Source organism: Coccinella septempunctata, chromosome 1 (genome assembly GCF_907165205.1).
Source record: "Coccinella septempunctata chromosome 1, icCocSept1.1, whole genome shotgun sequence".
Lineage (NCBI taxonomy): Eukaryota > Metazoa > Arthropoda > Insecta > Coleoptera > Coccinellidae > Coccinella > Coccinella septempunctata.
In genome coordinates this window covers 62,096,007-62,111,430 of record NC_058189.1, presented here as the reverse complement: position 1 = coordinate 62,111,430, position 15,424 = coordinate 62,096,007, and the positions used below count along the sequence as shown (strand labels likewise).

General features: G+C 37.1%; 1 protein-coding gene across 1 annotated transcript; it reads right to left on the bottom strand.

Moving 5' to 3' along the window:
• Positions 1–634: 634 nt before the first annotated feature.
• On the bottom strand, positions 635–13,688 carry LOC123313722 (cilia- and flagella-associated protein 100-like). Its single transcript, XM_044898711.1, has 4 exons — positions 12,228–13,688; positions 9,868–10,060; positions 3,251–3,443; positions 635–1,034 (listed from the first exon to the last, which is right to left on the bottom strand). The coding sequence occupies exons 1-4, from the start codon at positions 13,643–13,645 to the stop codon at positions 766–768; spliced, it is 2,073 nt and encodes a 690-aa protein (XP_044754646.1). The 5' UTR covers positions 13,646–13,688; the 3' UTR covers positions 635–765.
• Positions 13,689–15,424: the final 1,736 nt, after the last annotated feature.

Genomic DNA, 15,424 nt, shown 5'->3' with positions numbered 1-15,424 from the left:
CTCCTCTTAATGGACGTCTAGAACCTAGATTCACCTCTCTCAAACGTCGTCTGATGGTTTCGATGGAAACTTGGACCCCATCTGCATTTTGAAGAGTATTCCGTTGCATTCTACACGTAGATGTAGGGTTTCTTCTCGCCGAAACGGTGATGAAACGATTCTGAGCAGGTGTTGTTTTTCGTCGCCCACCAACTCTTGGTCTTTCCAACACGGAACCTACCTCCCTGAACTTATTCCAAAGTCGAGATATCACACTTTGGCTGGCTTGGAGCCTTTCCGCTACAACAACCTGAGTAAGGCCACCCTGTGGCATTCCGATAGCCCTATTAGCCTCAGCGTTTGTTAATTTACGTCTTGGCATTTTCAAAAAACTCGTTTCAAATCGAAGCCGTTGATAAACTAACTTCATTTCAAAATAAGAACATTCATGAAGCATATGCAAAAAACCAAACTTCAGAAAAAAGGCGACCAGATTGACGAAATGTCTCATACCGATTTTTATTGGATCGATTCAAGTTGTTTTTGAGTTTTAAATGATTTTACAGCGATTTTCTCGAAGATTTCATACTTTTAAAAACGATTGAATACGATATCCCTAACTCTTGTGGAGCAGTATATTAGAGAAATAAATATAGATGCTTGAATGCAGTTTATTAAATATCGTTTACAAATAAAACTTCAAATAGTGAAGATAACAAAATTGTTCGATATAGAGCTGAATATATTTTGTTTCCACAAAAAATCGTATAAATACAGCATCTGTTTTTAATGCTCTTCATCGGCGTTTTCATCACCAGCATCCGTATCCTTTTCCTCCTCTTCCTCCTCTTCTTCCTCTTCTCCCTCTTCGTGAGATTCTTTCTTTTCCTTAGCCGGGGGCTGGTTTATATCGATACCATATTTGAGGGGATCATCTTTGTCTGCGCAAAATTCCGTGAAGAATTTCAAGTAATCCTGCTCTGATTCCGTCAGCTCGCGCACTATCTTCGGCGGGGGTTTTGGAGGATTTGGAGGTGGAGATCTCCATTTGAGTTCTGGAAAAGAGTTGTACTTGTTGTTACTACTTGTGAGAAAACTTGGACGGTTGGGGACCTCTGTGTATACTCCATTCACATTTATTTTAGCAGTCGATTGGCAATGAAATAAGTTTCTGTTTTTGTAACTATACTTCATTTACTTTTATTTTAGCAGTCGGTTGGCCATGGAAATTTGACACATTTCACTCTGTATAGTACGAAAATGTGGGGTTATGAAGCTTGTCAAAACATTTTTGGGTTTTAAATCAACGCTATGTTGCCCGTTCTACGTAAAAGTTTCTGTTATTACGTATTTTATCACAATGTCAAATCTCTTCGGAAAATATGTGACGAACATAATTGAAGTTTATACAAACTGATTGAAGGCATACCAAATCCAGTTATTTGCATGGAAAATACAAGAGATCAGTATAATATCATAATATGCACTAGCTTGAGGAGAGTTAATGTTCGTTATCTTCTTTGGCTTACATCATTTGTAGATTTCAAAAATATTAACCCGAAGATGAAATAATGCATATGATGCAGTGGTTGGGAATGGATATCTCCCGAAGGAATTAACATATAATTACAAGAATGTTAAATTCTTCAACAAAAATCATCTTGCATCAATATAAGTAAAAGGAATTTAAAGAAGTTTCAAGTTAAGATGAACTTCACCTTTGAACAAAAATTTCACATGAATGAACAAGTAACAGGGCAACTTGCGCGTATTTGTGGCTATTCATCTTAATACGTTGATGTAATAATAATAATTAGATATTTATTGGTAGGTACCTTAAGACATTTACATTGTATAGGACAAGTTAAATTGAAAAATAGAAAAATCCATTTTGGGAACTTATTCTACGATGACATTTATCGAAAATCCTGTAGAAAACGAAAATTCACTCAAACATAAAATTCTCAAATGCTTCCACTTTTTTGGGTCTCCAATAGAAGGAAATACTTTGTCGTCCTCTTCATTCACAATCTTTCTGATTGTGGAAATATTCAGCTGAAATGTAAGTCGTTTAGATTCAGATGAAACATTATATAAATTCTTACATTGAATATGTTCGCTACCGTCTGACGTATTGTGGATTTTAGAATATCAGGGTATAACTATTTGAATGAGCGGACCTGAATTCTAAATAGCACTTCCTGAAACTGTCTCTTTTTTCAATCACTTTCGGCATTTTCGTAATAAAAATTGATATTAGTTGTGGCAACGGCGTTATGACATTAACGACATTTCATGAGTGCCAACCTTACTCCGTTCTAGTTACAAAAACTTGAGAAAATTATTTCATGGCCAACCGACTGCTAAAATAAATTTGAATGAAGTATAGAACGGAGTAAGGTTAGCACTCATGAAACGTCGTTAATGTCATAACGCCGTTGCCACATCTAATATCAATTTTTATTACGAAAATGCCGAAAGTGATTGAAAAAAGAGACAGGGTTTCAGGAAGTGCTATTTAGAAGAAAATGCGTGGGTTGGGAAGCGCGGGTAGAAAGCTGGATTTGGTATGCCTTATATCAGTTTGTATAAACTACTTCAATTATGTTCGTCACATATTTTCCGAAGAGATTCGACATTGTGATAAAATACGTAATAACAGAAACTTTTACGAAGAAAAGGCAACATAGCGTTGATTTAAAACCCAAAAATGTTTTGACAAGCTTCATAACCCCACATTTTCGTACTATACAGAGTGAAATGTGTCAAATTTCCATGGCCAACCGAGTGCTAAAATAGAAATGAATGGAGTATAGATTTGGAAAAAACTGATCTGATTGATGAATAATCTGGTTTTTGTTGGGTTTGGAGTGTGCGATGTCATTTTAATATTGAAATTTGTTGTGGGGGCACTCAGATTGGGGTTTTTCGGGATTCCTCGAATTTTCAATACGACTATGTAATTATTCCGATCAAAGGAGATATTATGATTTTGTTTTGGAGGGTTTGGATATGGTGATCTTACCTGAATACAGAAAAAGAGTTGTTGCAAACGAGTCATTTGTAAATGAAACTTCAGTGATCATTCTTGATACTTAACATTTTATATCAAGAACAAGAACGTGTTATTATAATGTGGTAATCCAAGTTCCAAGATTTGCTACAGTCTTTTCTGGTTAACAACTTGAAAAGCTGGGGTCATTTACATTCTATCGTAATAGCATTCTGTGTTCTACCAACGGTAAAATACCTACTCAATAATTCTACTCACCCCTAGAAGTCCTAGCCTCGGGAGGCGTGAAGGCTTTGAGCAATCTGTAGGTCAATCGTTCTAATTCCATTATCTTCCTCGAAGCTTTTTCAGCAATCCTCAAAATGCGCGCTTCTTCTGCATAACAACTAGCTTCCAGTTTGGTGACCTGCTCTGACGGCATCTTGTCTAGCTGCAACAGCTCGTTTCGATACTGAAAAGAGGGAAAGTTTATTGTAAGGGTGGTTTTTATTGCTTTTGAAACTCCACTAGACTCCCATATAACCGAAAGGGTTCAGCAGAGGTGAAATGAGAAATTCCGTCTGGGTTCTCTGCATATGCCCATAACAGTAATCGGTTTGTTTGTACACTGCTCAAAAATTGAAGTTGATATTCGAGAGAAACTTACTTTCTGCGTTTGAATCAAATTTTCTGTATTGCTGTACAGGGTGGGCAATTTCGATGTTTTAGAACCTCAGCTTTTAAACCAGTGGAGATAGACAAAATCTGGTACCCCATTCTCGTTCTCTTTTTCTGAGAAACAATAGTAGTAGTCATTTTTGGACAGCTTCTTTTGTTTTCCAGTTATAAGCGAAAATAGGAAAAATGGCGATTTCGAAATAAATTTATATCTCCGCCTATACTGATGATAGAGCTCTGAAATTGAAACATTATATAGGCACTTTTTTAAGTAGATTCCAGTGGCGTGCTTGCCTTTTTAGCAGGATTTTTAATTACCAAGCTATGACCCAAAGTTATGTTTTTTTGAATGGGAACATTAGATTTCTGTGCAATTTTTGAAAGCTTAATTTTTACTGATTTCAAAAATATATAACATGATATGGTTTATATTAATATAAATAATAAAAATTGGTTAAAAACCATGGTTTCCCTTCGTTTCTCAGTTATCAGCAAAAAATGAGATTTTGAAGATTTTAAAAAGTTTTCATAACTTTTTTGTCTTTGAAGTTACAGATCTGAAACTTCAACCTTCTGCAGGCACTTTTTTAAGTAGAATCCACAGACCAGCTCAAGATATTTTTCATTTCGAATCATTAGGCGAACTTTCGTTTTTTTGAAATGCAAAATTGTATTGAATTTGTTATTTTCGAATTGAAAGCAGATGTCAGTAGATTCTTCGTATAAAAGTGCCTAAGAAGGTTCAGATCTGCTAGAAGAAAACGAATGACACAGGTTCGAGACCTTTTTCATGACTAATCCAAATCTGAAAACAGAATCGGTCTATCATTTTTAGATTTCGAGTTATAAACAAAAATTGAGATTTTGACGATTCCGAAAAGTTCTCCTAACTTTTTTGTCTTTGAAGTTACAGATATGAAACTTGAACATTTCACTTTCATACGTAGAATCTACTGATAAGAGATTTTTTTCCAATTCAAAAATAACAAATTCAATAAAAGTTTGCATTCAAAAAAATTAAAGTTCACCTAATGATTCGAAATAAAAAAAAATATTTTGAGCTCATCAGTGGATTCTACGTAATAAAGTGCCTGTAGAATGTTCAAGTTTCAGATTCGTAACTTAAAAAACAAAAAAGTCATGAGAACTTTACGAAATTGTCAAACTCAAAAACGAAGTATCCTAGGAGGCTGCGGTTCTCACCATTCTTTGTTACTCCGAAAAGAGCTCGGAAATGTGTCTTCCGTTTTCTTCTAGCTGCTATAGTTCTCGAGATCCTCTCAGTAGACAACGAATTTTGCGCACCCTGTACATATCAAGTGGACAGATGTATGTTTGCGTATTACACACATGCGAAAAACAAGAAACTCATTCCTTATAGCGTAGGTGTATAATAGTTTTTTGCGATCCGTTTGTGCGATAATGGACTATTGGAACTCATCTGATCAGTTTGGTGTTGTGTAGTATCAGTTGTGCATTGATTGTCACGCACCATGCGTTTAGAAACCTATCAACTGAAACAATTAGGCCAGGCGCAAATAGAAATGCAGGTTGACAAAACTAAAATCCTGGTATGTCCGCCACAAAGCCTTCAAACACATATCAGACTGGAGAATGAAACTCTAGAAGAGGTCGAGCAGTTCATAAATACTAGGGCTAACCTAGACACAGAAATAAACAACCGTATCAATTCGGCATCACGGGCATTCTGGAAGCTAAAGGTGTTTCAAAATCACGACCTCAATCTGAATACGAAGACAGCTGTTTACAAAGCAGTCGTCCTCCCAACGTTTCTTTACGGAAGCGAAAGCTGGACGCCCTACAGGCGACATATTAAACAGCTTGAACAAACGCAACAACGTCAACTAAGACAAATAATGCACATCAGATGGTTCCAAAAAGTTTCGAATGCAGAAGTCTTGCAACGCGCGAGTTGTACAACAATTAAGACTCAAGTAACGAGGGCCCGACTCAGATGGAGCGGCCACATTCTGAAGATGTAAGACACAAGGCTCCCCAAAATAGCTCTCTATGGCGAATTCACAGAGGGAGCCCGAAAACCAGGAGGCCAGTATGAGCGGTTTAAGGATATAATGCATCAATCCCTAAAATCAGTTAATGCCAATCATAACTGGGAACAACTAGCGTTGGACAGGTTACAGTGGAGGTCTTTGGTACACAGTTATAATTTATAATGGAGACTCGAGAAGGATACAGCGGCGGCCAGATCTGGTTGCCCTGAGTGTGGAAGGATTTGCAGTTCACGGTTGGGTCTCTTCAGTCACAGGAGGGCACACAGTCGTAACTAGCCCTAAGAATGTACAAGTCTGTTCGCATCTTCAAATTTTTTTTGTCTTTTTGTAGATTTATTCCCGGTAACGGAATACAGCAATGAATGCAGGTTGGTGAGGTGACGCAGCTTTTGTCTGCGCTGCACGTACTATCTGACAAGTCACTGTCACGCTTTATTTGCGCGGTCAACTCAATAACCTGCGTTTCTATTTGCGCCTGGCTTCAGTGTTTCCAGAGTGTAGTTGGTAGAGCTTGGAATCGTTATCGTACTAGTGTATTGCTGCAAATACTCATACTCATACTTGGAGGAGCAAGATCTACAACCTCCATACAAGATCGGTTGATAAGGTTAACTGCAACTCCTTCACAGCATCCTGAATAGGTTGCACACCTTCAATCAGGAAGATTGATTTCAAGGAGGAACCTGCGGACCAGGTAGAATCTTCATTCTGTTCATTTCTCTGCTGAGTTATCGTTTTAAAGCAGGACCAAGGACAAATGAATGTTTCGTACATGGAGCATAATATAAAAAATTCATTGTGGCCACGAACGAGAATAGACAAAAGCTGGTTATTATTTCCTCCTGTACGTCATTCTATCGATTCCTCTTCGATGTTTTTTGTCGTCTATTCGGCCTATGGCGGCACGATTATAATCCAGCATCCGAATAACGAATAATAATTGACGTCGGGTAGCGGTTTTGCGTTTCTATTTCGCGATACAATCGCTGCAGAATTATCCTTCCTGGTGGTTATCTCGGTTCTTGCGGAATGGTGATTGTATGAGAAGATCGACAGATTATAAGAAGATCTCCGCATAATGGCTGCGACGATTGTTATTATGATGGAGAAAAGTAGCGTAAGGCATAAGGGAGAGAGCGTGTGGTACGCGGATTAGATGATGTAAGATGACACAGTGAGATTACTGCATTACTACGAATCCACAATATTAATGAGGTACTCTTCATGTCCAATTTTCGCTGTATTATTTCATAATGAACCATTAGAAGGGAATACGAAGAAAAATTCAAATTCCCTTGTAATTTGAATATGTAACGTATAAAATATGATTTATTACATACAGGGTGTATTTGAAGGTGAGGCTTTTTTCAACAAAAGGTGGAACTGGTCAAAATGAAGCGTTTCACCAAAAATCACCTAGACAAAACTTTCGAAATGACGAAGTTGAAAAAAAATTGAAAATGATTACTGAAATAGAACCTAATATGACCCTAGACCGTTTGTTAGCTGAATTATCGCAAAGCAGTGGGAAAAAAACTCTTCTGCTGATTCGACCATGTGGTTTCGTTCAAGGATATTGGCTCGCTCGTAATTGAAATGGAAACGAAGGATTGCCGTATTGTTCTCATTATTTTTCAGTAACTAACACGATTTTATGGAATGGCTCATTTCGATTTCAACTGACAGAAGAGACTAAGGACACAAGTGTAAAAAAATAATAATAGTTCAAAATCTCACCTATAAAATTCGTCTAAATTATTCACGAATTATTTCACAATGGGCATCACAATCTTCTTGTTCGAGCATTCCAACAATCGTCGTAAAAATGGGATGAAATGGGGAAACATCATAGCACTTTTTCAACATAACTGACATAAACACTTTCAAGAAAAAGCCTGAAATTTCTATATTTTTTATTTCACCCTAAACTGCACGATATAACAATTATTATTCTCTCAAGTGACCTGATGCATCTAATCCGATGAACTTGGTATTGAACCGTCCATTGTCCAGCCATATGTTTATATTTTGTTTTATTTTTGCGATGCCGGAGTCACCTTCCACAGTCCCGTATTTGAAATTCAATGAAATTTTGCCGAACTTCTAGGGGTTGTATCCCAGCCATTTTGGATATTATATACAGACAATTTTTGGTTGAACGACTTATTTTGATGAGTTCTATCTTCTGTCCAAAAAAAAAGCCTCACCTTTGAAAACAATCTGTGTACAGGTTCTTGAGATCAAAGGAAACACTTTTTTCCTTTATTATTTTTTCCGAATCGGCTCGGTTTAAAATATACAGGCTGTTGAAAAACCATTCAAAAATGTTATTTTTAGTTCCATCTGTCAAACGGTTTTATCGTATGAAATGAATTACGAAATATAATTTTTCATTTATTCGATCAAATTTCTCCGAACACAAGATATCACACACGTCTTTTAGTTTACTCATTAGGACCATTACGTACCATAAAAGTACCAAAAATTCAAAGAACACAACTCTTGAAACTAAGTTGGACGCAATATACCTGATAAATATTTGGATGTTTTGTAAAATAAAAGTATTTTTCATATTTTCTCGTATAATGCGCCGTTTTCGAGTAATTTGATGTCCAAAAATTAAAAAGTATCTGTGAAATTTGAAGAATTGAGTACTTTGACCGAATGAAACTCTTTTCGAAAGATCCACAGATGTTATTGTCGCAGAGTTAGCTAGTTATTCTGAAGGTAATTTGTTTTTCCAGGGGTGGCACAGGTCATTATGTGAACCTAAATCTTTTTATTAGGGCCGATCAAAAAATGCAGGAAAAAGTGTTTCTTTTGACCTCAAGAAGCTACTGTTGATATATGTGTAGGAATCAAAGACTTACCCTGTAGAGTCATTCGGGGTAACTGAGCGCAGTGGGTAAGTGTGCGCAGTGCGTATATCTCGACTTTGCAATGTATGAAAGAGGGGTTCATTTGGGTGAAGCAAGGGCGCAGAATCGCCATATTAGTTTTTCATAGGAGTGCGCCGTGCCATGTTTCTTTAACTTTTTATTTGCAATCAATCAAATTCACTAGTTTTCTTGTTAATTTTTAGCATCTCTGCACATTCTGCCAGGTCCAAGTTCCGAGTCCCTCAGTGTTAAACAATATTTTATTCGATCATGGGCATATTAATCTAAATATATGATAAAAAATGTTAGGTTCTCTTAGCTGCTCAACTCTATAAGAACGTCAATTCAAATTTTGGCTTACTGGGGAAAGTGTGCGCATAGATTCATTATATGGGCATTAGTTCAGTGAGGAATAAATTATGACATTGTTGATTTTCTTGGTTAAGACCCGATCAATTTTGTCCTATTTGTTCAGAAAAATATGAGGAGCCACAAACAGGGGAATGTATCAAGTGTTGTGTTCACCAGGAATGGTGGCACGAACAATAATGCACTTCTTGTAAACAGGCGCTTCTGTATTGACAATAAACAGCATTTCTCTAATATTGTAACATTTTGATGACATTATTTTGTAATTTGTTTTGATTATGTGGTTCACTAAGCACTGCGTTCACTTACCCCGTGAGGGTGCGAACACTTACCCGCAATACGGGGCATGTGAACGCACTCCGACTTTCTCTATTAAATTCTTTCTTGCGGAAAGAAAACGTTTTTGTTTGTTTGCTTTTTGATGTTTTCTTATAGATTAGAAAATTCTCTATCTTATGAATATGTTTTGATTTTCCTAGCTTCAACATTTGAAACAGGGTATGGCTTGAAAGGCAAAAGTGCGCACAGTTGCCCCGAATGACTCTATAGGGTGCAAATAATTCCATACCTTCAAAAAATTCGATTACGTGTCAAAAAATAATGTGAATTTTTCATATGATTTTTTTTGAGTAGCACTTGCCTCGATACTGCCTCTTAAAAATAGCGCAAGTAGGCATTTTTTAAATTTTCTATTATGGTTATAAGAAATTAGTCAGTTCATTACCCACTTTCTACTCATACTTCTGAGGTCGTCTGTTGTTATCTGACTCTGGTCAAGAGAAGTTAACATGATATAGGTCAAAGGAGAGTGTATACCTTCCGAAAAGAAATAATTAACCTGAAAATTCAATTTGCAGCACTCCTAAAAACCTATCTGGTCGAAATATCACAAAGCAAGAGTCTCAAGTTCACTTCAGCATAATTATCACACTAGTACCTTTATCTCTATTCCTCTCATCATATCCGTGACAGACAGATTTGCATCGTTAGGTCCTATACGCGCTTCGTACACGTCTTCGACAAAGACATGGAGATTGAGGATATCATCATCCACCACCAGTTTTCTGAACTCGCCATTGACGAGCTCCATCGCCAGTTCTTCCAGGTATTTTGCCCTTTCTTCCTCCCACCTGTTGAAAAAGAACCAGATAGGCTATTATCCATATATGTATACAGGCTGAGTCTTTGGCTCGTACAACGGTAGATTCTTAAGGTCAAAAGAAACACATTTTGTCAAATCTGCCCTGATAATTTTGAGTTTTCATGATGGGCTGTGCCACCCCTCGAAAAACAAAATCACCTTCAAAATAGCTAGCTAAATCTGTGACTCTACACATCTGTGAATCTTTGACACAGCCCACAAAGATTTAATTTTTGAACATTATTACAAATTACTAGAAAACGGGGCATTATACTTGAATTCATGAGGATAACTTTTATTTTACAAAACCTTAAAATATTCATTAGAAAGCGTCCAACTCAGTTTCAAGAGTTTTTGCTATTTTTATGGTACGTAATGGTCCTAATGAGTGAACTGGAAGACCTGGGTGATATCTGGTGGTGATAGAACCAAAAATAACTTTTTTTTATGGTTTTTCAACAGCCTGTATCTCTTTAACCGGACCGGAAAATAAGGCAAGAAGTGTTTCTTTTGACCTCAAGAATCTACTGTTAAAATGTTTGTACTAGTCTCATCCTGTATATGAAAATAAAAATGACTCTGAACAAAAAGAAGCAAAATTGCGAAAGATTATTACTTATACCAGATTACTCAATAAGTTCCATTCTGTCACAGACGAGGATGTATTGATATCTAGTTAGGCTAGACCAGTTCCATGCATAAAAAAAATATTGGGATAACTCATTAGGAATGTCAGTGTGAAGTTTGAGGTCAAAAAAGTAAACCAGAGCTAGGCAATAAATTAAAAGAAAGAAGATGAGCACCGAAATTGTGAAAATCGAAAAATTGGAGTATCGAAGCATCATCAAGTATCTGTATTTAAAAGGGTTAAGAGGTAAGCAGATTTACGAAGATATGCTTAATACCCTTGGTATCAATGTCCTCCGTATGCGACCGTGAAAATTTGGACTGCAAGCTTCAAAAGAGATAAAATTTCCATTGAAGATGATGACCGATCTGGAAGGCCAGTTTCTGTGTCAGTCCACGAAAATATCGATTCAATTCATGACATGATTTTATCAGACCGTCGAATTGAGCTAAACGGATATCTGAAGCACTGAATATTTCATACGAATGCGTTCATCATATAGTTCACGTCAATTTGGACATAAGAAAATTACTGCAAAATGGATGCCCAAATGTTTGAATGTTGACCAAAAGTATTTGAAAACGATGTAGACTTCTTAATTCGAATTGTTACTTTGGATTAGACTTTTGGGTACATTTCTACGATCCAGAAACAAAGCAACAATCGATGGAATGGTGAGACTCTGGTTCTCCAAGACCTAAGAAGTTTCGTGTTCAAAAATCTGCTGGAAAAGTTCTTGCTTCAGTTTTTTGGGATTGCCATGGAGTAATCATGATTGATTTTTTGGATTAGGGTAGAACAATAACCGTAGATTACTATTCGACATTACTGTCCACTGAACGGGAAAAAATTAAAGAGAAAAGACGCGGAAAGCTATCCGAAGGATTTTGTTTTTGCAGGACAACGCCCTTGCACACAAATCTCATGTGATTATGCAGAAAATTCGTGATTTAGGGTTTGGATTACTAGAACATCCCCTTTATTTACCAGATTTGGCTCCATTTGACTATCGTCTCTTTCCTCAACGAAAAAAAAAAGGTCAAAAGGTCTTAAATTATCTTTCAACGAGGAGGTAATAAAAGTTGTGGAGGTCTGGTTTGCAGAGCAAGAAGAAACATTTTGTTCTAAAGTTCTAGAGACGTTGCAGGCTCGCTGTAATAAATGTATCCAATCAACAGGAGATTATGTTAATTAATAAAATATTTTGACATTGAAATTTTGTTTGGTTCTATAGAAGGCAATCCTCGTACATGTAAGGAATTCAGTATAAAGGTGCTAAGATCCAAATACCTTTTAGATTTCGCAGTTCCCAAGAAACTTCATTGATTGTTCCCATAGACTAAACACATGTCTATGATTGTTCCAGTCTCGGGAGATTCCTCCAGAGTAATTATCTTTCGGTTTTTTCCTCCTCCTGACTCTCTTTCTTGTAGGTACATTTTACAACACCCAAGAAAGGTTCCAGCCCAATCACGACATCAAAAGTAGCAAAATATCTGTTCTAGGTTCTAAAAATTGATATACTCACGCTATACCGCCAGCCAATTTATCGATGGCCTCCTTCAAACTCTGGATCTCTATGTCGAACATCCTCTCAGCCTTCTGCATGCCAGCCTTCACAGCCTCCAGAGGAGCAGCCAGTTCTTCGGAATGCAGCAAGGAATTCAGATTCTGCAGCTCCATAAACCTGAAAACGTCCAATAGTTGCTCCGGATCCTCGAAATAGAGCTCCGGTTCCCTCTGGGTGGCACAGTCGTCCAGAAATTGCCCGATGAGATCCTCCAGAGATATTTCAGCCTCCTTATCGCCAAGCCGGTACTTGCCAAAAATCGCAGCCGATCCCTCTGGCCCTTCAATCGGTTCATCGGGGCTCTTGAAGTGGTAGAAATCGTGTTGTTTCCTCCACGACAACGGGCTCACTAAGTACAAGAACTTCTGGTACATCTTGCAGTTTCGCCACTTCTCTTCTGAGTTGTAAAGAATTGATCTTAAGGCTCCATATTCCTTGCTCAGTTCCTTGTATTCCTCGTATTTTTCGTAAGCTAAGACGGCTTCTTGCTCAGATTGACGTAGCAGTTTCATGGAGTAAGTGTGGTCGTTGTATAAGAATTCTTCGAAGGTATTAACGTAAGTTTGGTAATTCTCCTTGATTTCATCAATCATCTTCTGTTCCAACCTTAGAGATTCCTCGATCAGCAGTATATCATCTTCGCGATACCCATTGATGATCTTGGTCCTCAAGACATCTCTCACAGTATCTATATAGTCCCTCATATTGAGCTTGTCAGGAATGGGCCTTCCATCAGCTATTTTGAAAAAGTCAGGGTCAATATCAACGATATATTTCAAGTTACTGACGTCTGGATCTTCTGTATAAAGTCTCTTGAGGAGATCCCCTTGCTGCCTAGTGCGGTAATTGTTCCTTTCGTAGAATTTCCTGGTTAGCTCCGTGGTCCTCAAGTTGTTCCTCCAAGCCTTGTTTAACACCTTCTGGGCGAACTCTTCCAGGTCTTTCGGATACAGAAACGGTGAAGGTTCAGCGTGCAGGTCTCTGAGATTCTCCGAGTTAACACCTGGTGCTTGGGAAAAATATTTATCTTTAGATTTCTCTTTGCTCTTGGGTTCCATGATGTTCCTCAGCTTGGCTGACATCCTCTTCTTCACCGGTGTCTTATGTCTCTTGAGGAAGGTTAATTTTTGGCTTAATACACTCTCCCTGGATCTGTCATCTATGGATACATTGAGAGACCTCCTGTCTTCCCCTGATGGTACGATTCCTTCTTCCTTCATTTTTTTCTTTTTGATATTCTTCAGCGTCTTTCTACGTTGTCTTTCCTTCTCCGCTGGGGTTTGTAACGTGGTGTTGGAATCATCCTCAAAGGGTATGGATCTACCGGATGATTCTTCGTCATCTTCGTAGTTTTTCTTGCGGAAATCCATATCCATGGCGGAAACACGAAGATTACGACTGATTCAACGTCAAGCTTTGTCAATAAAGAGAATCGGATCACCATGGAGACTCTGAGTTATATCGATACAGGGAGTTATTTTGGGGATTCCACGTCATAACGAATGATTCCATAAACTGAAAAGAGTTCAACAAATTGGGTCAAAATGTACGATTTGATTTCTGAAGGTTGATGTTCTGTGTTTGAATGTATTATTTAGCTTTTATTAAGACAATTTTGTTGGGTATGCTTTTGGTTAACAGAGTAGGTAATACTGAGTGTTGACCCGACAATATTCTTTCCGAAGCAGGATTCGTGAGAGTAGTAGTTAGTAAAGTTTTATAGTATCCACGTTAGGTCAGATGAAAACCTTAGGACATAGATACATCTATGTAAGTTTAGAATGGACTAGTTTAGGAACCTTTGTAAATAATAGAAAACACTCTTTACATGGAAACGTATTGGTTTAAAATTATATTTGTGCCTTTCGGTTGCTTTCATCATTTCACAATCCTTGGAATGTCCCCGGCTCCCAATTTCAAGTGACATAAATCAGGCGTTTTTTTCGTGTTTCCTGCAGTATATTTATGGTCTACGTAAGCATAGACTGTGGTGTTCTGTGATGAAACCATAGTTTAATAATCAGTAGTCTATGGATGAAACCATAAATATAATGCAGGAGACACGAAAAAAATATTGTCAAAACTTCTAGAGTAAGATTATAGATGTCTAAAAATATGGTGTATGCACTCGTCAATTTTTGAATGGAATGACATTAGACTAAATCGAAAATAAGAGATTCGTTTCGTGGCGGCGCCACCATGTTCTATCCTTGTTCCATGAAAGAAAATCTAATGATACTCTCTCGCTTTATTTTTTTCTGCGTTTATATCGATCACAGATTACAGTCACCTCTGTGTTCCTGATCCATCAAAAAATCAGCTGTTAACGAATATTTAACATTAACGATTTACACTTGTATTTTCGTTGTAAAAACGAATCTGCAGATATTTCAACACTATAGAAGGATTCGAAGGAGTACTTCTATTTTTCTTCAAGATAATTTTTGTTTGACAAATTGTATTCGTGGGGAAGGCAATTCAATATGATTTCAATAAAACACAGTTGAAATATTCGATATATTCAGTTGACTGGAACGCAATTTTCACTATACTTGTGAAAAATATTTGAAGAACAGACTCGAACAGATTAACATATTTGTGTTTCTTAATACATGCTCACAATTCACATTACATATTTTCAATACAGTTCCTTTATTGCTTAAATATTGCTGAAGTTGCCATAAAACTGTTAGCTCTATCCGTCCCGAATGTTCATCTGATTTGCTCTGCCTCAATTTCCAACAACAAAGGGCGATAGTCCAACATCACCGAATTCTTAGCTGTAGTTCTTGATTATCCAGACAGAAAACTGAACGACATGCTGAATAAATTAATAGTGTACATCCTTTCTTGAAACTAATACATTTTCACACACCCATAATCGCTTATAAATGCAACACATTCGCAAGTTGTAGGAATGCATTCAAATTATTTTCAAATATCATTTGACAACTGTCAATTCCTAAACGGCGCTACCTACAGTGGGAAAAACGAAACTTATCTCTTATTTTCGAAGCGGGAAAAACAAAATCTAATCAGTGCATACACCATGTTTTTAGACATCTTAGTTTTGGCCCATGGAAAGTGTCTGTCACTTATAATATAAGATCAGAATAATAATAATAATATTCTTTGAAACATATACGAGGATGTAT